At 35.0% G+C, this 25,796-nt stretch overlaps 2 protein-coding genes across 3 annotated transcripts; one reads left to right on the top strand and one right to left on the bottom strand.

Moving 5' to 3' along the window:
- Positions 1–14,278: 14,278 nt before the first annotated feature.
- Positions 14,279–16,968, top strand: LOC116032370 (floricaula/leafy homolog 2). 2 transcript variants are annotated; one of them, XM_031274880.1, is made up of 3 exons: positions 14,279–14,762; positions 15,373–15,755; positions 16,350–16,968. In XM_031274880.1, the coding sequence occupies exons 1-3, from the start codon at positions 14,282–14,284 to the stop codon at positions 16,734–16,736; spliced, it is 1,251 nt and encodes a 416-aa protein (XP_031130740.1). In that variant the 5' UTR covers positions 14,279–14,281; the 3' UTR covers positions 16,737–16,968. The 2 variants fall into 2 exon arrangements, with proteins under 2 accessions (XP_031130740.1, XP_031130739.1); XM_031274879.1 differs by having other exon boundaries at positions 15,370–15,755.
- On the bottom strand, positions 16,945–23,334 carry LOC116032369 (glycine--tRNA ligase, mitochondrial 1-like). Its single transcript, XM_031274878.1, has 9 exons — positions 23,031–23,334; positions 21,184–21,566; positions 20,951–21,068; positions 20,124–20,318; positions 19,794–20,018; positions 19,536–19,595; positions 19,337–19,417; positions 18,849–19,254; positions 16,945–17,410 (listed from the first exon to the last, which is right to left on the bottom strand). The coding sequence occupies exons 1-9, from the start codon at positions 23,208–23,210 to the stop codon at positions 17,193–17,195; spliced, it is 1,866 nt and encodes a 621-aa protein (XP_031130738.1). The 5' UTR covers positions 23,211–23,334; the 3' UTR covers positions 16,945–17,192.
- Between the last annotated feature and the right edge of the window lie 2,462 nt (positions 23,335–25,796).

Below are 25,796 nucleotides of genomic sequence, written 5' to 3'. Positions count from 1 at the left end.
AGAGTTTTTTTGTGGTTTTTGAAAATTTTTTGTAAGTAGTGGTGTAAATAGGAAAGAGAAAATGAAAAAGAAGAGAAAAAAGAAATATGATTTTAACCCAAAAAAAAAAAGAAAAAAGAAAACAAATGTCAGAAGGCCAGCGAGCGCGTGCAGTACACGCACCCGTTGGGCACACTTGTGGCAGCCACGCGGCGCGGTTGGGTAATTTCTTCAGTGGGTCTCACAAACTTGCAAAAAGCCCTTCCCTTCAGAGAAATTCTTTTTTTCTCTTTCTTGTTTTATTTCTAATCCACGTCATCATGTACTGTTGTAAAAACCCAATAAAATACACTAATAATGCTGCTCTAGAGAACATGCATATGATACTGTTTTTTTTTTTTTTTTAGAATAAATATGATACTGTTGTGCATTGTAAAATTTGGGCTTTAGTTCCTGTTAAGTATCTTCATAGTGTTTCCACTCCGATCCGTCCCCCTCTGGTTTAGTTTTTTTTTTTGAAAGCCCTCTGGTTTAGTTAATCTATTTAGTTTCATCGTACTAAGGAAATGGTTTATTCTAGCATAAGACAGGGAAAAGAAACATATATGGTTCAAGTGACTTTATGAATAAACAATGTTCTCTACCTTGTTTGTAAGTTATATTACTCCATATAAGATGTTGTGTTAATTTTTGGGAGTGATTGCTTTTGGGTGGACCAAAAATGCCTTCACTGAGGCTCGATCTCATAACCTTCTATATAGAAAAGTCACTACATACCATTTTAATATAAACTATAAAGTGCTTGTTATACAAATTTATTTTTAATACTACATGTTCATTTTGACTCACAATACACTAAAATAAACATATAATGAAATTACTACAAATGAATCTGTAATATATTAAAAATGAACTTGTAGTATCATATCGTGATTAACTTTACAAGGTGAACCTTGGGTGGATGATAGAATTTCAATTTGCCAACGCAATCCTATATTGCCAAGTAAGTGAAGAATTAGGGTGCAACTAATTAAGGATATCATATCAAACTTTACACAAAATTGATGTGCTCGCTTGAGAAGACGAAAACTTTAATGGGTTAGGAGCCTAGCTAGGGAAATAAATTTCGACCTAATAAGAAAATCAACCCAATAATCTGAGCAAGCTAAGCTTGAAACCATTCATTATTGCATGGACCATGGTCCACACAACTGTGGACCAAAAATAAAAAAGTACATTATTTTTGTACTGAAGGTACATTATTTTTATACTGTTGGTACATTATTTTTGTACTGAAGGTACACTATTTGATATATACTGTCAAATAATGTACTTACAGTACAAAAATAATGTACCTTCAGTATAAAAATAATGTACTTTTTATTTTTGGTACACACAGCTGTGTGGACCATGGTCCATGCAATAATTTGCCAACATAAACTAAGTGGGCTAACTTTATGGCCAATTCTCAGAATTTAGTGGGCTGGCCAATTTTATTTGTTAACATTTTACATAAAATTAGTACTCCGTATAAAATAAATTTATTTTAAAGCTATTCTTTGTTTCATGAGTAGGGATGGCAATGTGTCCCGTCCCCAACGGGGATCCCCGTCCCCGTTAAGAACGGGGACGAGGATGGGGAAAATTTTCGGGGATCGGGGACGGGGACGGGGACGGGGATACCCCTCCCGCCCCGCCCCGTCCCCGAATATATATATATATATATATATAAAGCATAGCAGCNATCCCCCCCCCGCCCCGCCCCGTCCCCGAATATATATATATATATATATATAAAGCATAGCAGCTGCATTAGACATGAATTACATATATACATATTACAAAGCATAGTGCCATGCATACTGCATTACACATATGTGGATTACATATATACATATTACATAGCATACTGCATTACACACATATATGGATTACATATATACATATTACATAGTATACTGCCATGCTTTATATATATATATATATATATATGGTATTTAAATTTTGAAACTAGGACTTATATTTAAAAAAAAAATTATTATTATAATTTATATTTATTTAATATTTTGACTAGGAGTTGACGGGGAATGGGGAATCCCCGTCCCCGCCTAATTCCCCGCGGGAACGGGGATGGGGAGTATTTTCAATTCCCCGCCGGGGACGGGGACGGAGAGGGGATGGGGACGGGGACGGGGAGTATACTCCCCGTCCCCGCCCCGCCCTGTTGCCATCCCTATTCATGAGTGGTGTAGAATTAAATATACATTAGAATCCGCACATAGATAGGCTGCCTTTTAGTCATGCTTTTTATTTGTTAACATTTTAAATGAAAAAAATAGTATAAAGTAATTTTATTTATATATTTTATGAATGCAAATGTTCATACCTATTAGATATGATTTTTTGAGTTAGAATTTGAAATTAGAGATTTGGATTAATTAAATAATGTTTTAAGTGTATATTTAATAATGTGAAAGTGATAGTTTGTTAAAAATAAAATTAGTTTATAACATTAATTTTAAAATGTCAAAAACTTTAAGTGAACTCCAATTGCTATATCATGGACCAAGGTGCACAATAGGCCCTGATCCAATACACAGTACCCACTCTTAGTGAGGGTGCAACCGGGTGCCACTAAACCACAAGGTCTTTGGTTTATGTTAAGTGTTTAATTTATTTTCATTATACTATGTTTATGTATGTGTATTATTGTTTTAAAAAAAAATGTATGTGTATTATGAACATGAGTTCTGTGCATTATAACCATGAATTATGTACATTATGAAGTCAAATTCTGTGTTTTGGATCAGGATCCATGGTTATGTGTATGTGTATTATAAATATAAATTATGTGTATTATGAACATGAATTTCGTGCATTATGAAGTCAAATTCTGTGTATTGAAACAGGGTCCATAGTGCACTAGGAAACCTGTTCCACGATATAAATTGCCATTAAACACGATCAAAAGCTCAATAACCTAATATTATAGAGTTAGGTCCAATTTTATAAATTAAAAAATGTAATAAATCAAATAGTACAAACAAACTGCCAATTGGCACTCCTAAATGCAACATATTATCCCAAACGGTTCATTAATCATGATTTTCCCCTAATTATACCATGAATCAAGGTCTACTTTACATTGTGGACCTAGTCCAAAATGAAATTGAGATTATGTATCTCTCCGTTAACAAATATATTATATGTTTGCAGTTAACAAATTATGTGACTATAAATAAATTAAAGACACATAATATGTTAACCACATATACATAATATAGTATTAATTTCAGACACATAATATTTTAACCAAAGATCACAATGTAATGTGGACCTGGTCCATTGTATAACAATTGTTTGCGACAAATTATTATATGGACCATCACATTGCCAATCATTATTGTATGGACCATGGTCCACATAGCTATGTGAACCATAAATATAAGGTACATTTTTATTATACTAAAAGTGCATTATTTTTATACATAAAATACATTATTTTAGAGTACATTATTTTTGTACTGAAGGTACACACAATAATGTACCTTTAGTACAAAAATAATGTACCTTCAGTACAAGAATAATGTACTTTATATTTATGGTCCACACAGCTACGTGGACCATGGTCCACACAATAATTTGCCTCACATTACTGTATGGACCTCTTTTTTCTTTTTTTTGAAAATTGATGTATGAACCATAAAAAATATATTTTTAATACACTAAAAGTACATTATTTGAGTATTAAAAGTATATTATTCAAAATAATGTATTTTAGTACTCAAATAATATACTTTCTCTAAATATAAAGTATATTTTTAATATATTAAAAGTACATTATTTGTGTATTGAATATACATTTTTTGATAATATACAAAATAATATATTTTTAATACTCAAATAATATACTTCATGTATACAAATAATGTATTTTTTATTTATGAATCATGATACACACTTAATTGCTTTTCTGCTAGGTTCTTACCAAAAGCAACTTTTAAGGCCATAAAGTTATATATTACTCAAATGAAAGGACAGAAGATTATTCTATGCTGCGGCGCTGATTATTCGAGGTTATTTCTCAAAGCCTCTGATCTGCACGCAAATCCACTGCACACTAATATTTTCTGAGGTGCAAATTTTGACCTACAAAAATTTTCAATCAACAAACAATGTGTTTCTTTCAATAATCCAACCTCGAGTAGCTAGGAATGGGAAAGTTTTACTAAATTATTTATTTGCTCTTTTAAGAGCAAGAAACTTATCTTATAATAAATAACATTTAATTTTGATCATACTTAGTTATTGTGTCATTGTTGCTTCTATAATACAAGAAATTAAAGATAACTGTGAATCGGAAAAGAGAAGCACATGGATCACTAGAAATTTTTGTTATTTGCATGTGTATTAGAGATTATTTTGTTGGAAAAAAATCTGATAAATTTTAAAATTTTCACAAAATAGTAATTTAAACCTCTTAATTTAGTATAATTTTTCATAAATTTAATTGTTATGTTTCCATGCATGTAATACCAAGTATATTTATTTATTATCATAATAAAATTGTTCTCGTCAAACACACTCTTTGTCATTACTTTTTTTTAAAAAAAAATTATTTTTGAAAAAGCAACAAATAACCTCTTAATTTGTTTATATTTTTATGGTACATATGTGCTTCAATTTTTGCTTTTAGCTCAATGAAGAACTTAAAGATCTCCATACATCATGTGAATATTACAACAAAGTTGCCCGCATGGCAGCTCAACTGGTCACAGGAGTGAAGTTTGGGAGAAGAAATATTACAACAAAGTTTTAATGTCATATATAATAAGATTCCAACAATTCATAAGTACCATAAGCATTGTAACACTATACTCATGTGAATCTAGTAACAATTCATAACTAATATAAGCATTGTAATGCTTATTCAATTAACGATATTTTGTAACATCTCCAGTGCCACAGAATGAGGGGTGGGAGAAAATGAGAGACAAGGGTTGAGAGCAGGGCCGATTTTTTGATTTGCGGGGCCCTGTGCTAGTAACTAATAAGTGAGGCCCTATCATAGTATAAATAAATTGCGAATTGAAGAAAAATTGCAAAGAGAAAAATACAAAAAAACTTAGTTTTGAGCTAATATAATCATAAATACATATATTAACTATTGAACCAGGGCTGGACTAGGGGCTCCAAAATTTTGGAGCCCTGTGTTGCACATCTTGCACGTCCTAAAATCCGGCCCTAGTTGGGTGGGGGGAGAAACAATATCCTGATTCCTGAGAGACTGTTATCTTTGAAAATAAGCTTATAAAATAGCGAGATAATGGGAGGAGAATGGGTGATTTCCTTAGTAAAGGATGAATGAGGGGCAAAGAGACAGGTCCAGTGAGGGTGAAACTGCGCAGACAGAAAAAGGGAAGCAGAAATAATAAAAGCATATATAATATCACTGTTCTAAATCCAACCACCCGACCGGAGACACCAAAATACACACAACCCGTACACTGCATCCTTCTTTACGTGTCGCCTCTTTATTCGTCTCTAATTACTCCCCAAACTTTCTCTACAAATACGTTCACAAAATGCCAAGGAAATACTCATACGTCACCTTAATGTGCCTTCAATTTAAAAGAAAATAATAAAATAATCTTAGGGTGTGTTTGGTTGACAGGTTTAACTATTAAGGATGGATATCAAAAGTTATTGTTATTGTTTGATTGACAGGCACTATTATGGGTTTTGATTATCCCATTAACTACAAAACTTATTCCGGATAAAATAAGGATTTCATTTCTCTTCCTCGTTCTCTTCCCCAACTATTAATAATCATTATCATTCTATCATACTACCAAACATGCAAAATACTTTCACCAAAACTCATTACCGTTACTAAGTATCTGATACTCATTTCGATTTCGATTCCCATGTACGAACCAAACACACCCTTATTTTTCTCAAAATTGTTATAGAAATCAATATAATTGATACATAGATATTTCAAGTAATCTTCTTTTTTTTTTTTTTTTTGAAAACAAGTAGTCTTCTAGTTAGTCACTAACCCAAATTTTAATCCTCGTTAAAGTGGTGACTTTAATTCAAATAGTATACCACTTGAACTAGCTCACAACGCATAGAAGTCACTATAAATGTAAGGTTTTGCTGATATAGACCCACAACTTTCATAATTACATTTTTAGTTCCATAATTATTCCTTTATTTTAGTCATTAATTTTTTACTATTACAATATATCCATTAACTTTTTAGAAAAATTAGCAGCATTTTAGTCTAAAAATAGCACGAACCTCTATTACAATACAATATCTGTTCATAACTACTTTCTTAACCAATTAAAGCACAAGAGTCAATATTGACTCCATTGAGGCTCGAACACATCACCTCTCATATAAAGGGAAGGGTTTAATGCCACTGGACCACAAGATCCTTGGCTAGCATGACCCTATTTAAAAACACTCATTCATAAAAGCATTCAACCATATCCTACCTCAACCTGTCGAAAATGACTGGAAGAAGAGTGTCAAATCAACTGATACGTTCACACAAAGAAGTAGCGACCTTAGTTAACTCATGGGCTACGTTATTCACTGAATGTTTAACACAACTACTACACAAGAGAATCTAATATTAAGAATACTCCTAGCTAATTCTTTAGAATCTAATATGAAACTTCCAGACGGTAAATTAATAAAATTATGATTAACTCATGAAGGACGTGTTGAGCATCGAACTCCACTATCACCTTGCTACACAACCTATGTTACAAAAATCCCGGCTAGGCGCCGATTAATCCCCGCCTAGGCGCTAGACCCTGGTCGACCGCCTATCGTATCACATTAAATGGTGGTCTAGGCGGTTGGCCGGCTAGGCGACCGCCTAGGCTGCCTAAGTTCCGCTTAGGCCGCCAAAGCACCGCCTAGGTCGCTTAGGGGTTGACCGACTAGGCGTCGACTAGACCGACTAGGCACCGGCTAAGCCTTCTAGTCGATCGATTAACTATTGTTCTTTTTTTTAATAGGTTATTTCACTCAAAACAACATCGTTTTGAGTGAAATAATCCTAAATTATACAAACTTTAGATATTTTTTACGTTAATATTTAATATTTTAGTATTAACTATTAAAGTATTATATAATTTATAATTATTAGTCTTTAAAAAATTAAAAATATTTAAACAAATTTATAAAAAATAAAAAATAAAATAAAAAAATACACGGACGCCTAGGCGCCGATTAATCCCCGGCTACCTAGCAATTTTTTCAACCATAATCCCATCAACATTCAACTTAGTCCATCCTAAATGGGGTTTACTCCATTTGCATTCTGCTTGCTGCACCAAGTGATTGCGATTGGGAGGTGTAATATGAGCATTCCTCTAGTTGAATAGAAAATTCCTTGCTCCCTCAACAATGGCTTGTGGGGTTGTTCTAACATTCTTCCAGATAGCTGCAATTCTAGCTAGCTTCTCAAAGTGGCCAACAAATCATAATCATTAAGCATTTTCCTTCTCCATTTAGCTTTGTCATATTTTGGACGCAGTCCTTCATACAAACAAACCCATCTACCATAACTCCAAAATTTGCTAATGTGACGCACTACAAGAAAAATCATGAATTCCGATGAAAACATCGTGACGGAACGTAATTCGTTGTCGATTCACGATTTTGTGACAGAAATGGTGACGGAATTCATTTATGTAACGATTTTTGGCGCAAAGAGAAAAAAACACGACAAACTTTGGCGCCCACATTTTGGTGACGAATTTTGCGACGAAATTAAGTTTCGTCACCACAGTGACGACGAAAAAGGCAACTGTCGATGTTTCCGTTGCGGCTTTGCAACGGAATCATCGATGAGAATGAATTCTGTTGCGAAGCTTGGCACAAAGTGGAAAATATTCTCACGTAATCTTTGCTCCAATGAATTAATGACGAAAATTGCGATGGTTATTTTTCCGTAGCGAAAAAATTTAATATTAAAAGTAAGTGAATTTTCGCTTCAGAATGGGACGACGGAATCAATTCTGTTGCCAATATGTTGACACATTGGAGACAAAAATGTGACGCCCTACATGTTCATCGCCCTATGGCGATAGAATTGGCGAGGGAAATTATTTCTATTGCGATTGCCTTCTCCATTCGACGGAGACAGCAACCAGTTTGGTCGCCTTTTCCAGCAACTTGTAGGTCATGCCTTCTCTGGAATGTCGTCGGAGTTCTTCCAGTGCATTACTAACGTGCTATTGCAAGTCACTATTAGGATTTTAGGTTTTGATGCGCTAAATTAATATGTTAATGTGTAATATTTTTATATATTCGAAGGCCTAATTGACTCTTTACACAAAGTTGGAGGGTGTACTTAACCTTTTCCCAAAATATTTCTTTCATTGTTTTTTATAAGAATCTATTGTTCCAATTGTTAATCCTTGACACAATATAGTCCCTCTTCCTTAAGAATCACATAATTTCCTTTTTATTTTTGCTAGACCCAAGTACTTACTCACTCATACTCCTAAACTCATCGTAAATTTTACTTCATTTCTTCCCTCTCTTCCCTACATAACACTTCAAAATCCACACACACACACACACAAAACATTATTGAGGTTATTCTAGGGGATGCATGTGTGATATGTACCACATATTGTAGCAGCATCTCGATGAAATTAAAATGAGTATATGAGCTAGATTTTGGTTGCATGCGGCAGAAGTAGTAGTAAGAGTACGTACTGATCTGATCTGAAGAGAGCAAAAGAAGACGTTAATCTCAGATATGCCCATGTGATGAGGATAGCCTGCTATTAGCATTTAGCTCCATCTCCAAAATTTATTAAACGCAAAAAATAAAAAACTTAGAAAGAGAAAACATGAAAAGAACAAAAAAGTGTGCATTGAATTCACGTTGTAGTAGTAGTGGAGGGGAGAGGAGTAATAATAAGACAGTAATTTAAGATTGACTGTTGTTGTAGTATGTAGTAGCAGGAATTGAAGAGGCCACATACATACACCCAATGTTGATATATATAAATATATATGTGTGTCTTCTTTCCATGCAACACACAAGTACGATAAAGGGAAGGGGACAGCCTTATTATGTTTTTGATTCAGATTTTCAGAATTGATCAAGTAAAAAGATGATCTTCTCATCCTATGCGTAGCTAGCTATATGTCTAGCTTAGCCCTGCCGATTCTTTCTCTGTGTGTATGGGTCGTCAGATGAGATGAGAGAAGCTCCCAACCACAGTTTGTTTTGGCTGTTCCCTCTACGTGTCTATTACCGGCCCCTATTCTTGTACTTTCTCTGACTTTTACGTTGCCAAGGAATACTATTTCTTTTATTTTTCTTCACAATCTAGCTAGCTTCAACCCAAATCCAGAGGACCCACCCTTTTTTGTCATCAAGTTTTAAGAAAACAAAAGTCAAATTAGCTTTCTAATTCAATCACATAGTGCAATTAGGTTCTTTAAGTTTTTGTTTGTTTTTTTTTAAACACTTTCATTCAAATATCTTAAATTGAAAAATTGTTTAATTGAATCCAAATTAATTTTTGGTGGCCAAGCACGTTACACTCAATGACATGTGATACTACAATGTAATAGAATTATTAGTGTTCAAAAAAATTTTAATTTTTTGTGAATTTTCTGTGAGATAGGTTTAATATATACTATAAGAGTAATTCCATTAATGCATTTTGGTGAGTTTTTTGTGGGATCTATATTGAGGCAGAGGAAAGAGAAAAAGGTGAGGAGCTCTTACAAATGAAATTTTTTGTGAGATCAACTAGAAAAACAAAAACAAAGCATGTTGGGACGCGTTATGCACACTAGATGTGTGTGTATATATATATATATAAACATAAACATAAATGTGTCATTCAACTATCAGTTTAGACTTTTTGTTAAGATGGAACACATGTTTCAATTTTGGTATCAGAGTCAACCTATGTCAAAGGTCATAGGATAGAAAAAGACTATGGCTCTATTTGGCTAACTTATTTTAAACTACTATAAGCTATAAGCTCTGTTTGCCTGTTTGGTAATGTTCCTAAAATAAGCTAGTAGTTTAAAATAAGAGTTTATTTTGAATGTTACTTTAGGTAACTTTTCAAAAATAAGCTACTAGTAGCTTATTAATTTTTTTCCATCTTTATCCTTATTATTTTAAATAAATGACATCTTTTACCATTTCCAATTAAAATCATTTTGGTCTTTTCCCTTCAATATGTTTGGTTGTAATTTTAATTTGATATTTGTGTGTTTGAACATTAATTTTTGTATGAACTAATTTTATGAACTATAAATATTTTGTTTTACTTTATATATTTTCAAATATATGTTCTTATTATTTTATATTTTATTAAAATATATTGGTTTCATTATTTTATATTTTAATATGTAAACAAACCTATTTAATTTTGTTTTTAGGAAAACCTATTTAAATTTAAAACTAATTAAATTGTATGAAGATGTCATTTTTAGTCTTTTTACATTTATCATCTTATCAAAAAGTTAATTTTACCAAACACTATTAAGCATAACAACTAACTTAATAACTTTTCAGATTTCAGCTACTAGCTTATAGCTTTTCAATTTTGAAGCACCTTTTCAACTAAGCTTTCCAAACATAGCCTATAATAGACGTGTTACTTAGAGCCCATCAAAAAACAATCGATCCATACATGTGAGGGGGCCTGCTAAGTATATATATAATATAAGAATGAAAATGGTATTTTCTTTATTTCTTTTACTTTTAGATTTTTTTTTTTGTATAAGATAATCAAAAAGTAAGCAAAACGACAGTGTAATAGAATGATTACTACATGTCTGCATTAACTCAGATCTAAAAATGTTAATTAAAAAAAGAAGAAGAGTAAAACTGGAAGAAGAATAGTTGTTATGGTGATGCAAGCTAAGGTTGATGAGTAGACAATAATAGGGTGGGTGAGTGGGTGGGTGGGTGTTTCCTATGAAGGCTGGACATTAATATCCCTGCCTGCCTTACCTTTTCTTCTTTGTCTTTTACCTCAATTATATGAGTGGAAGCAGTCAACAAGTCTAGCTTTTAACTTCAAATAAATGCAATTTTTTTTGACAGACAATCATATGTTTTATCGTACCACAACTTTGTTCTATTGCTTCACCTCTTTTGTTTCTATATATATATTCATCCTCTCCATCCATAAGCTCTACTGTACTATGCTTTCACACCAATTTCTTTAATTCAATTTAAACTAATAATTCACACCCAATTGTAGTACTCATTAAATTAATTATTAACATTTTTTTGGCATATTAATTAAATTTACATTCATGGCTGACAAATCGAATAATCTAAGTTTAAATTCTATGCAAAGTATTGAGTAGAAATATTTATTACTGAATTAATTAAATTCATATTATTTTGATTAATTCAGTTAATTAACTTAATTATACACTCCCACATGGATGATGTGAGTGGGTTTGAGCCTCAATGGAGGCAACTGTTGACTCTTTGTGCTTCATTAGGTTGAGAAAGTAACTATAAACAGATACTACATTGTAACAAAATCAGTATTACTCAAAAAAACTTAATTATACATAACAGAAAAAAGCAGATAATAATGAGTTAATTAGAACATATATTTGATTGGATTATGTAGAATGAATAATGTTGATTTTCACTCATCATATATATATAATAAACTGTCAAGCGTTTCTAGTTTGAAAGGTTAATCGAATTATGTTAGTTTGTTCGGTTAATAAAAAAAAAAGAAGATTAAAAAAAAGGTGCTTTAATTGATAACAGAAAGCTAGTTTGATTAGAAGGACAAGTTAGTTGGTTTAGAACTATATAGTTAGAGAAGCAAATAAGATCCATAATTACCCATGCAACAGTCCTGTCGTACTATCCATCATCACTGTGCTAAAGCAAACCCATAAATTAACATTAGTATCCAGTTTTCAGAAATGCAGTTCCCAGATTTCCTTCTTTTTTTTTTTCCAATAATTATATTATTTACATAAATATATGAATAGTTGCTTTTATAAAAAATAAAAAAAAACTAAAAAAATGAATCCCATTGGTTTATTGCAAAATAATGTTGGGATGAAATTTATACTTAAATGAAAAATTTCAATGCTATTTCTGTAAATATGCATAATTTTCTTGGCATTGATTAATTAGGAGTAAAATAGTATAGTTTTAAAGTAAAACATATTAACCATTGCCTCCTGCAAATGCTCTAATCTCCTTGGAACAAGAAAAGGATTATCTCCACACGGAAACCACAGATGATCCCAATTAAATAATAAATACACATTTAGATTGATTCCATTTATATGTATTGTTTTAGACTAAATATGCGGATTGAGTTCAAACACACGTCATTTTGATTTACCCTAAAATCACATATATTAATTAATAAACATAATCAAAAGTATACTCCAACGAAGTGGAAACAAAAAAAAAAAAAGAGAAAAGAGTAAATCTAAATCTATGACAAAAGCTCACAATCAAGGACGGAAATCCCAGTTCGAAACCAAAGAGAGGCGATGAGAGCTCTAAATATAAAAGATAAAACTTACCAGATAAATCTCCTTAGAAACAAGGAGCATAACACCTTAGGAAACTCCCTCCAATGAAAAAATGAAGAAAATTACTCCATTACTCCCAACAAATACTTAATTTTTTATAAAAAAAAAATGGTAATTAAACATTAAATCGTAACCATAGATCTTGCCCAATGGATAGCCCAGAGTATTACCACATTTTCTCACATGAGAAACGCTTTTCGTATGAACTGGATTATATACATACATACACACTCACATGTGAATAATAAATAGGGCCTATGGCGGTCCGAATAATAAATAAATAAATAAATAAGCTATGGAAATAATAAATGAAATAGAAATAAACAAGCTAGGAAATAAAATAGAACTAAATATGTTACCAACAGAAGAACCCTAGCGTGCCGGTAGGAGAAATAAGGCTCAAACCACTCAGCCATAAGGGAGATTGTGAACCAAGGGATGCTTTTTAAAGGGAGGGAAGGGTGCCTATTTATATTGTTGTAGGACTCACATATCGTTGTAGGACTCACAGATCATAAGGGACATCTAGCAACCTTCATTCTTGGCCACACACGTGTCCCCCACTACTTTGGTTCCAACACACTCCATGCAAGATCTTGATAGTTTGGGTGGTTTGTCTCTGTGTTGTTATATGGGAGACTGTGGGTTTGAACCCTTATGATAGCACATCTTATATTATTTTGCTCGGTTGAGCTAAGACTTTATCAATAAAATGGACCCCCGGAGTCTCATGTCTTCATCAATATATATATATATATATATATATATATATATGCATCCACACACACACACACATATATATGGACAGTTGATCATATATATTTAGATAAGAGCCAATAAAGTTAGTGCTTAACTTGAATGAAAATAGCCAACATGGTTGGCGTGGTGGTTCAGCACCTTGTCCCTTAAGTATGAGGTTGGGGTTCAATCCCCACCATATGTGAATGGTTGAAACCATTTGGCCAGTCCCCTACCACTTAGTGGCATTAAACGTTTGTTTTGTGTTCTACACTTACACTTTATTACCAATTTAAATCCTCAATTTTTTTTGTCAGTTCTACCCTTACTGTGTAAAATACAAACACATGAATATATATGTGTATATGTAGTTTCAATAAATATAGTTTAATTTAATAATAATTTTTAATTAATGAATAAGATACATATATTTTAATATATTTTCTTGAAACTATGTAAAATACAAACACATGTTACTTGAAACTATGTAAAATACAAACACATAAAAAAACTATGGCCACATGTTACTTGAAACTTTTTTAATTACTCATTATGATTTTATTAAAAGTTTGATTATATTTAGTCAATTAGTGTATATTTATTTATTTTGGATTATTGTAACAAACTTTGAAGTGACTATTTTATTTAATGTTGTGACATATAATCTTAAGTACAAGTTAATTATGTAAAATTATGTGGTTGGTAAAATTTGGCCTATTTAATTATTTATGTAACATTATTTAATGATTATTAATTTTAGTGAATAATTAAAGGCGATATATTAAATATTAAATAAGTAAATAACATGCATAATACTCCGTATTTGTTATTTAAAAAAAATATATTGATGTTTACCTTAAAGGTAAGTAGTCTATAAATATTGGAAGTGGTGTGAATAGAGGTTAAGTCCTTTATAGGAAAGAACACTTGTCATCACCTCCACTAAACCTTCAAAAACAGAAAGAAAAAAAAAATGGACCCAGACGCCTTCTCTTCAAGCTTGTTCAAATGGGAACCAAGAGCCGCAATGCCCCCACCAAGCCGGCTCCTAGAAGCCGCCGCCGCCGCCGCGCATCCGCCGCCCCAGCTCCATGCAGCCGCGGCTCAGCCTTCCGCCGCCTCCTACTCAGTGCGGCCGCGGCCGGAGCTAGGGCTAGGCCTTGGAGGGCTAGAAGAGCTGTTCCAAGCTTACGGCATCAGATACTACACCGCCGCCAAGATAGCCGAGCTCGGCTTCACCGTGAACACGCTGCTAGATATGAAGGAGGACGAGATTGACGACATGATGACCAGCCTTTCCCACATCTTCCGCTGGGACCTCCTGGTCGGCGAGCGCTACGGCATCAAAGCCGCCGTCCGGGCCGAGCGGAGGCGCCTCGAGGAAGAGGAGCTGCGCCGCCGCCACCTCCTCTCCGGCGACGGCACCAACGCCCTCGATGCTCTATCTCAAGAAGGTCTTTACAATCTCTACCCTAATCTAATCTAATCGCTAAACTTTCACGTCCATAAATTTCATGCAACGGATTATATATATATATATATATATATATATATATATATATATATATATTGGATTAACGAGGTAAACTCCACCCCGATTGTGACCCTTGCCCTATGACCCTAGCTGATAAAGGACCACAAGGAGGTAAACCAGCTCAGGTTACCCTAGTTGACCGGCTCAAACCCAAGGGTTTGAGGTTCGAACCCACAACCCCTCGGTTGCAGATGCAGATGTAACTCTCTTACCACTTGGACTGTCCTTACGGACAAACGGACTATATTTATATCTAAGAATTGTACTGTTTCATTGAGCAACAACTTATACTTTAATCTTTAGACCGGATAATGTTGTGTGCTCTTAAGATATCTGTAACCTTAAACTCCACAAATAATGGTTTTCGTATAAGGTTGTCAACGTATTGAATTAAGCAAGCTCCATTTATTCTCTTCAAAAAAAATAAATTTCCCGGGTTCGGGCATGTTTATGTATGGATCGGAGTAATTTATGAATGATATGATGTTGTGGTTTATGTTATTTTATTTGCTGATTGGGAACTGAAGTAGGGTTATCAGAGGAGGGGGTGCAGCAGCATGAGAAGGAAGCGGTGGGGAGCGGCGGAGGAGGGGCGTGGGAAGTGGTGGCGGCGGCGGGTAAGGGAAAGCAGAGGCGGAGGAAGAGTTTGGGTAAGGCGGCGAGAACGGGTGGGGGGTCGATGGAGGAGGAGTATGAAACGGAGGGGCAGGAGGAGGATGAGGAGGGCGACGGTGGGGGTGGGATAAGTGAGAGGCAGAGGGAGCACCCGTTTATTGTGACGGAGCCCGGGGAGGTGGCGAGAGGGAAAAAGAACGGTTTGGATTATCTGTTCCACTTGTATGAACAGTGTCGGGAATTCTTGATACAAGTCCAGAACATTGCGAAAGAAAGGGGTGAAAAATGCCCTACCAAGGTTAGTTTTTTACTTTTTTAATCACTTCTACTAGTATATGTAGTCTCAATTTCACTTCATTATGTTGTGGGCAACTATGGACACCGATAAGTTATTTTTTTTTCAAAAATAAAAATTTAGAATATAGAATGAGAGTTCAGGTGATATTTTTATTTTTTTAATATAGCCTTATTATTATTGGTTTATTTGATATTTTTACGGGGCATATAAATTGTAGTATGATTCACAGCAGTCAGCTTTGTGAGAAACACAGAATAGATGAATAGAAGCATGGTTGGGGTGAGCAGGCCTCGTTAATAGGGTCACAGTAGAAATTAGCTGTCCAGAATAGAAGTTGACAGCTAATGTACGGATTTGTTGGCTGTAGTGTAGTATCGCAGCATTGCAGCAATGTACCCTTGGGATTTTGCTCTTCCCTCTCTCTCTCTCCCTTTCTCAATCACTCCTTCCTTTTTGTTTCAGACTTCAGTGCAATAAAAATAAAAAGATAACATATTTTATTCTTTAGGGAGGCTCAAATATATGTTTGTATGTTTTGGATATGGGAATTCAAATAAAATTAGTTGAATGTGTTGTTTGTTAATTGAAATTCAGGTAACGAATCAGGTGTTTAGATATGCGAAGAAGGCAGGGGCGAGCTACATCAACAAGCCTAAAATGAGGCACTACGTCCACTGCTACGCACTGCATTGCCTTGACGAGGAGGCATCCAATGCATTGAGGAGAGCTTTCAAGGAGAGGGGGGAGAACGTCGGGGCGTGGAGGCAGGCCTGTTACAAGCCCCTCGTCGCCATTGCTGCCCTTCAAGCTTGGGATATTGATGCCATCTTCAACGCTCACCCTCGCCTCTCCATCTGGTACGTCCCCACCAAGCTCCGCCAGCTTTGCCACGCCGAACGCAGCAAGGCTTCGGCACCTACCTCCTCCTCCGTTTCCGTTTCCATTCCCGCCACTGCTTGCTCCCACCTCCCGCTCTTCTAATTTTGATTCTGTCTCGTAGCTTTTGCACCAGCTGGATTTTAGTATATGTTGTTGTATCTTTTCTACTTGATGATGATGATGATCAATGCAGCAGTACTCTTTCGTTTCCACTCTTGTTTTGCAATGAAATAGTAGTGTTAGTGTGTATTCACCCATCTTGCTCAACTATAGACTCTATTTTTCCAACCTTACAAAAAAAAAAAAGCTATACGGAAAACAACAATATCTCCAAGCACCAGATAGTGTAGTTCTGACTTGAAATTCTAAATTACAAATTTTTCAAGGAACAAAAAGAGCATCTGTAACTGGTACAAAACAGAAATTCAGGAAGTGAGAACAATGGCATGTTAGTATATTGCACATGTAAGGATTGTAAATGGAAGTCTGGAAAACATGTTTGGATGTAAAAGGGAAAAGAGCTGTATAGACCAGGAGTAGAGGACTAGAGGTGTGTGATCAAGATGAGTGAGTTGGATACTTCCACATCACATCAGCCCAGGTGCTATGACCTTCAGTCACCTCCTTAATAACAGATGCCACTTCGTCCACATTAACACGAATTTGCTGTTTGCTGTCCCTCTCCCGCACAGTTACAGAGGTCGTTGAATCCACAGTAATGGCAAATGGAACACCGAGCTCATCAGTTCTTGCATACCTTTTACCTATCGATGTGCCTGCAATGAAAATCTCTCACGAATTAAGGTGCTGAGTTTCCAACTTCATCTACCTCATGAAATTAGGGTCCCCCAAACAAAGGAAAATGTTTTCTAAAACTGATTTCTGGAGCACAATATTTTCAACATAACATACAATATAATTCAGGAATATAAGATAATTTGACTCTACATTTTCTTAAATATTACAGTACAAACAAAAAAAGGGGGAATACTCTTATTCACAATAAAGTTTCATTCTCAAAAAATTGGTGAATTTAATAAAAACTTAGCATAATATACCAGCCATAGGTTGGTTCATAGAGTTTAAGTTTAGAGTGAAAGTCCAACCAATTTTAAGCTTAATTGGTTGTATTGTAGCTAATTTGCTCTTGTACATTGACAGTGCATTTGAAGTGGAGAGAGAGTGCTGGGGTGAAAACTTTTCTCAAACGAATTCTAATTTGACTTTGGCAAATTGGCAAATTTCTTATTGATTAAAAATAGACTTATAAGATCTTATAAACAATAGTTGAAAAAAACTACTAATTTCTTCAATCAAATATTTCTATATTAAAGATTTTTGAGTCATGCCTTCTCCTTCAGTAAGAGTCGAACTTTTTGGGTGTGTTCCAGACCCATTGAAGACAAAAAAAAAAACTTATTATTTTAATTTTTTGGGTTGTTGGCCGAACCAAAGATTTTTACTGTTTGGTACGGCCCAACCCAAGCCATATTTAATCAACCATTGATAAATGTAATAAACCTAAACTAAAGAAATTTAAATGTTTTTTTTAATCTTTTAGGTAATGGGCCAGGTAGGGCCAAGAGCCCAACCCAACCAAACCCATATTTTAACCGGACTAGCCAAATCTAGTTCAAATAATGACAACTTGACAAGACATATGGCTGGCCAATCTACCCGTTTGACACCACTCAAAGGTGGAGAGAGAGAACTGAGTGTGATATAGGAATCCGGAAAATTTCTTCTGAGTAAAATGCTTGGAAGACATTTTCTATTAATAGCCAAACAAAAATCCGAAAAATGACTTCCCCAGAAGTCATTTTCCGGATTTCCAAACGGACCCTTAATTATATATAGTTGCTCTATAATTCTATAAAGTAGCACCCTAATTAAGTGATAGAGAACGCAACATATTACAAGGTCAGGCGTGCCTACAATCCTAACAATCTCTTATGTCCTAGATAGTGTTATGTTGAAAGTAAACATGGAAGAATAATTGCATACTACCCCAAGCTTGCACCCAGACACACTCTGTCTCTCTCTCTCTCTCTTTGTTCCAAAAATATAAAGAGAAGTAAAACAAGATGTTACAACTCTTCAAGGAATGAACATGAAACTCACTTTAACTTCTTACTAATGGAATCCGTCTCTTTTTAAAGGAATAACAAGGATGCAAGGATAGAAAGGGAAGTGAGAAAATATCAATAAGAATACCTGTGATGTCGATTTTATATGAAAGCCCAGCAGCAGTTAGTGACCTTGCAATTTGCTTGGCAACTTCCTCGTATTCTGCATTTTGCACCAAGGGGAACACAGTGCATTTGATAGGAGCTACCAATGGTGGGAAACGGAAGACGTTGAGCTGTTCATCCCCATCTCGGCTGGCTCTTGTATAGAAAGAATGCTCATAGAGACAGTATATAATCCTCCCAATACCAAACGATGGTTCAATGACTGAAGGAGTGAAAACCCTTTGATGTTCCTTTATCTTTTCCTTGGAAATTGACACCATGTTCTTCTTAATAGTCACAACTTTGTCAAGGGTGCAAACCTGAAATTCAGCCTCTCCCTTGGACTCCAAAGTTGCTTTCAATTCCAAAGCTTCTTTTTCCCCCATAGACTACACAAAGCAAAAACAAAGAACTCATTAATAAGCTTCTCTCACTTAACCAATATATCACTATGTTAGTCATAGTCTATACCTCCAATGCTTCAACCACCATCCTCTGGTTACCCTTAAATGCAAGACCAAGCTCCTTCTTTACTGGAGTAATAACAAGTTTCTGAAGAAGAGTACAAACATTTCAAAGTTGAGTATGAGAATAGTAATGTCACAAAACAAATCCCTGAATACTATTTTGTGTGTGGAAATGAGGAGAGGGGAAGGAGAAAGGGATAGACCTCCACTTCTCTGGGTTCTGGTAGTTTTTCATGTGCAATAAGAGATACACCACTTTTGTCCTGCAAGATTGGAGAAAGTTCAATTTAGAAAATAATTCACAGCAATCTAGTAAAATATTAATGCATAATGAGTGGGAAGGGAGTATGGAGGACTAAATTAAAACTTGCAGGATTTAGAAGCAGGAGTGGCTAGCTGCCAGCTCAAACTCAATGCTTAAAATAGGAGCAAAAGAACAGGTATTTTAACGGAAGCCTCACCGTATGTGCACGCAAATCATATGCAGATCTATCAGCAATACCAACACATTCTATCCAGCCATAAGAACATTCAATTTCAGCATCCCAACAGTCTGCAGCATAATGTGCCATCTCATTTTGAAGATGTTGACGGAACCGCAATCGATCTCTGTCAATACCCAGATGAGTAAGAAAGAGATACACTCTCCCAATGAAATATCCCAGTGTTTCATTGTTAACAATGCCCTGTGCAACAGAGTGATTAAACAATGTCAGTATTGAGAACAAAACTAAAATACCACTCTCTCTAACCAGAACTATAGAGAAACAAGATTGACACCATTGACCAACCTGGGCAACTGCTTCACCAAGTGGTATTCTCCTTGCAGAGCGTCCAGACACCTGATCCTCTCTTGGGAACATCAGAAACTCCAATTTTGAAACATCAGAAAATTTCGGATGAGACTTGTCCTCTGGATCCACAAAGTGCTCAATCTCAGCTAGTGTAAATTCACGGACTCTTAAGAGGCCTTGTCGTGGGGAGATCTGCAATTTCAATTATTAGTATAGACCAAAGCAGAATAAAGAAAAAAATAGGGGAAGCAACAGGAATTCAGAAAATGGCATTTGTTGGATTAATTTCTTTAATTAAATACTATAATTGAATATTCACAAAGAGTTGAATACTTGAAAGCTTCTACAAATATTAAGTTGCATTTACTTCAATTCTCCAGTTTTCCTTTCTCTGGTTTTCCATTTTCCATTCTCCATTCTCTGTTTTCAAATTGGATAAATATACAAGTAAACGCATTTTCCATTTTCCTTTCCCCAGTTATCAATTTCTCCCCCAAAAAATTGCGAATTTCTCAAGTTAATAAATGCACCTTAATCTCTCATAATTATGTATACTGCTATATGCAAGTGTTTGAAAATCAAAGAACTTATCTACATTGTTCTTTCTTTTTTATGTTCTTTTCATCAAAGCAAATACAGAATAAAAAAAAGCAACCATTATAGCAATTCACTGCAACAATATAAAAATAGTCTTTTCAGATTTCAATAACAAATTTCATGTTACCACATTACAATTACTTAACTATTTATCTAATTTTGCTTTGAATTGATTCTACAAATGACAAGTTCTGATGCAAAAGCATTTAAAGGGAAATGAGAAAAACCTCATTCCTAAAAGCTTGACCAATCTGTGCAGCGGCAAAAGGAAGTTTGCTTCCATTGTAATAGTACAGATCCTTGAAGTTGACAAAAATGCCTTGAGCTGTCTCAGGACGCAAGTAACTAAGGCAGGAATTCAAATGATCAAAATATGGAAAAGAGTTTACTGTAGACTACAAATGTTAAATCAATGGATTAGGACATTCCTTTATTAGGATGCTCAAGATGAAGTTCTTACCCAGGGCTCAAGCCAGATGGCCCAATTGAAGTTTGGAACATTAGATTGAAAGGATATGGAGCAGAGAGAGGGTTCCTGGTATCTGGAGCAGTAATACCATAGTCCTTAATTTTTGCACCGAGCTCTTCAGCAGAGAGATCATCCAACACAGCAAGTACATGCCTGTACTCTGCTGCTTTCTCAGCAGGAAGATTAGGATCTCTCTCAAGCTTCTCATTGCAAAAATCCTTGAGCAAATGATCAGCACGATAACAAACTCCAGTCTTTTCATCTTTCACCATGAGATCAGTGAACTTCTCAACATGGCCAGATGCCTTGAGCACAACCTCTGGTGTTACACATGGGCAATCCACTTCAAGCATGTTCTCTTCAAGAACAAAATGCTGAAACATCAAACAGGAGGGTAAGAGACTAGGAGAAGTACAAAAAAGTAAGCACAAAAAGAGAGATAAGACAAAGCATGAAACTATCCCAACCAAACTTCCAAGTCACTTTCTTCTATTTGATGCTGAATTTCAAAATACAAAATCTATAACATCATTTGAAATTCGCAATACATTACATAGAAATGCAGATATTAGCACTAGTATGCAAGTAATTGATACGAGCATACAAGTTTAAACCTTAAACCACACTAGACAAGACCATTTTCTACTTGTTTAGAAAGAACAAGGATTACCGCTTTCATATGCTGAAAGCCTAAGCATAAACAAATACAGGAAGACAGCCTTACACACCCTTTTGCAAATCTCAGGATCTTTATAAAAATTTAAAAAAAAAAAAAGAAAAAAAGAAGAGGTGCTCCAAGAATGTTTCTCTAAGAGATATGCCTTCTTAAAAATGTGATTCTGTTTATGAATGCCATGGGGCATTTTGTCAGGGTTAACATGGAGGTAAAGAGATTCAGAGTTTCAGACTGATGCTTATCTGCAGTGATGGACCAAGACTCTGTTGCAGTTATAAACTACCTTTTACCTTGATGCCAAAGTGCTCCAAGAATGTTTCTCTAAGAGATGTATTCCTAAATATGCATTTCTATTTATGAATGCAATGGGGCACTTTCTCACGGTAAACAGGGAGGTAAAGAGATTCAGAATTTCAGACTGATGCTTATCTGCAGTGATGACCCAGGACTCTGTTGCAGTTATAAACTACCTTTTACCTTGATGCCAAAGTGCTCCAAGAATGTTTTCTCTAGGAGATGTATTCTTAAATATGCATTTCTATTGGGGCACTTTCTCACAGTCAACAGGGGCAAATTATTCTCTGAACCCAAGTCCACCTTGCAATGTGGACCCTGGTCTAAAATACACAATTTACATACTGAATGTTCACAATTTATATGCTGAATGTTCATAACTAAATGTTCACAATTTACGTAGAAGGGACCACCTTGCAAGTTGGACCCGGGTCCATTGTATAACTATTGCCGTTAAAAACTACCTTTTACCTTATGCCTTGAGCAGCAGAATTGGTAATTACCAAATCTCTGATATGGCTATATATGGCATTTTCCTTTCCCTCCCACATGATTAACAGACAGCTCACTTTTGTCTCCGGATAGGCCGATATCAGTTTATTCCTTGTTTCATCTTTTTTTTTTCCTCCTTAGGCATAAGTCAATTTCATGATTATATTTTTTTATTGATTATCCAGTTAACTCATCTTTTTAGTCTCCGAAGCATACTAAAATCGCTAATAATTTTAAATATAACACTACTTCAACAGACAATCAGAGTGATCATCGTTAATTCGCACTCTAAGCTCATTTCTAAGAAAGAAGATACGATAACGCATTAAGGCGAGTTAGACAGAGTAACATAGTAAGGTGGAGGATTGGAGCTTACCTGACGCCAGAAGGCGAGGACATTGGACTTGACGGCGCAACCGGGAGGACCGTAGTCGTAGAGGCCGGCAACGCCGCGGTAGATCTTGAAGGAAGGGATGTAGAAGAGGCGGCGCTCGAGGGTGTTGGTAACGGCTTGACGAAATGCCTCTCTGTTCTGCGCCTCTCGAGCCGCGTCCATCTCTGAATCAATCGCCGGAGAAAAATGCGAACGGCGGCGCGAGCTGAGAGTGACAGAGTGGAGTGCGGAGAGAATATACCGATGCAGTAGTGAAAGTCGGGGCAAAAGATATTTTAGGCAACAAAGATATTATTATAGTGCAAGTGTGGCTAGGGTTGTGCACTTCTGCTGGTAAAATGGTAATCGTAGAAATTTCATTTTGTGATCCGTGGATAATTAAGAATCGGAACATTTATTATACGGTAAATTTTACGTAAGAGCATCCGAACATATGCCTTCGTTCACTACCGTTAAAAAGTAACATCCGAACATATGCCTTCGTTCACTACCATTTGTGGTATTTTACTATTCACTTCTTTTATTTTTTTAATATTTTTTTTAAATAAACATTTTTAACTTCTAATAAAATCAATCAATTTATTATTTCAATAAATATAAATAACATGTTAGTTAAAAATAATATCACACTTAGTCGGTGGGGCTCATAAAAAATCATAATCTTTTTTATTTTTCAGGAACACATGCTAAGATTAATAATTTTTAAAGAAACACTTAATTACATGACGTTTGATTGGAAGGAAGGAAGTAGCGAGAGCCGGCGATGGAAAAAATTGTAATTCGGTAGGAAAAGAATAACTGAATAAGGTGGGAATAAAGTATGAATTCAAGTTACATTGTTTGGTTAGGAATATAGTTATTGGAAATTGGAAGGAAAAAAGTGATATAAAGACCAAAATGCCCTTGTATAATAATACTTCGTAATAATTATCATCAAAGAGACAAGGACAAAAGGGTCATTTCCTTAGTTTTTTTTTCATTTTCCCACTACTCCGAATTACAATTCCTATGGAGGCCCAAGAATTCCATTTCCACAAATAAAGAAAATTGCAATTCCTTTCCACCAAACAACTCTATTACAATGCAGTATCTGTTCAAGTCAGTATTGACTCCACTGAGGCTCGAACTCACCACCTTCCGTATAAAGGCAAGGGTTTGATGCCACTGGACTACAAGGTCCTTGGCAATTCATTTCCTACTTTATTCAATGGCAATGCAAATTACAATGTTTGGTTTGAGGGAATTGAAATTTCCTCATTTTGTTGAATTGCAATAAATGGGTACCCCCATGAATTGCAATTCAATGGTTGTAGGAAAGGAAAAAATGGAAGAAATGACAAAAGTACCATTGGTTATTATTATTATTATTATTATTATTGAGTTAATACCTCCAATGGTCCTCTGAGTATTAGCGATATACCAGTGGTGGTCCCTCGTTTTTAAAACGACCAGGACTCGTCCTCTATCTTTTTCAAAATAACCACCCGTGGTCCTGACTTAGAAAGGGTGTTAAACAGACGTTAAAATTGAGGACAAACTTGTCATTTCCATCTATTTCATGTTTAAGACTGTCGTTTCCCCCAAATTCTCAGCCCTAAGCTCAAGTTTTACAGATTTTCTTTCTCGTCAATGGAGACTTCATATGGATCAAGTTCTTCAACTCGGAGGTGCAATGTTGGAGAGAGTCCAATGATCGAGTATGTATTTGTGGAAACAATATGAAGATTTGTACTTTGTGGACAAATCAAAATCTAGGGCGTAGGTATTAGGCCTGCTCCAATGAAAAGGTAAGTTCTTACGGGCGTTATTTTTAATTTTTGGGCGTTATATATATATATATATTTGAATTTAGAAATGGCTACTGAAATCATTGGTTTTTATTTTTTAAATGATGTTAGGGGTTAAAAAATTGTTCATTTTTTGAGCTGTTCGATCCTCCCATGTGTTCAAGATCAAAAATGATAATTTGTAGCTTGCTAAAGAGGATAAACAAGGATGAGCAAGAAATTCAACAGTTGACTGAGCTACTTAAAGATAATCGATCAAAGGGCAAGAAGAACATGTATATAGGGTTGCTAGTATTGGTTGTACCGTTGGTTTTTATTGTAAGTGTGTTTGTTTATCTTGAAAAAACTTTAGCTCCAATGAAGACTATGATGTTGTCCTATAATTAGCAGCAGATGGGTAACATATATGGTTTTTGTTGTTCAATGTTGAAGTGGTTGAAGTGGTTATGTTAGGATGTTGTCCTATAATTAGCATTGATGTGTAACATGAATTTTGTTGTTCAATGTTTGAAGTGGTTATGTTAATGAAATTGTGATTTTCAATGTTGAAGTGGTAATGTTATTCACTTAGCAGCAACATGCCATACATACATGGTCATATAATGAAATACCCAGTTGCATTAATGTAGGTAAATGGTATTCCAGACAACATAATAATAATGAAATGGTCATTTCCATTCAATTAAGGCATATGTATCTGTCATCAAACTGTTTTGGTAAAATGTTGAAGCCTAGCACTGCTAATTACAAGCCTAGCGCTGCTAATTATAAAAATAACATTGTACACCATGTGTTTTTGCCTTACAAACCAAACTAGCCAAAAAACAAAATATAAAGTCACATTTAGTCAACATTGAAGGGAGAATTAGCTGAAGTTGGTGGGAATTTTGCTTTCAATGCAGCTTGCCTAGCACGAGTTCCATACTTCATTTCATTGACACAATGCTTATTTTTAATCACT

The sequence above is a fragment of the Ipomoea triloba genome, chromosome 10 (assembly GCF_003576645.1).
Source record: "Ipomoea triloba cultivar NCNSP0323 chromosome 10, ASM357664v1".
In the NCBI taxonomy this organism is placed as follows: domain Eukaryota; kingdom Viridiplantae; phylum Streptophyta; class Magnoliopsida; order Solanales; family Convolvulaceae; genus Ipomoea; species Ipomoea triloba.
The sequence above is the reverse complement of the archived record's forward strand: the minus strand, read 5'-3'. Positions and strand labels throughout refer to the sequence as shown.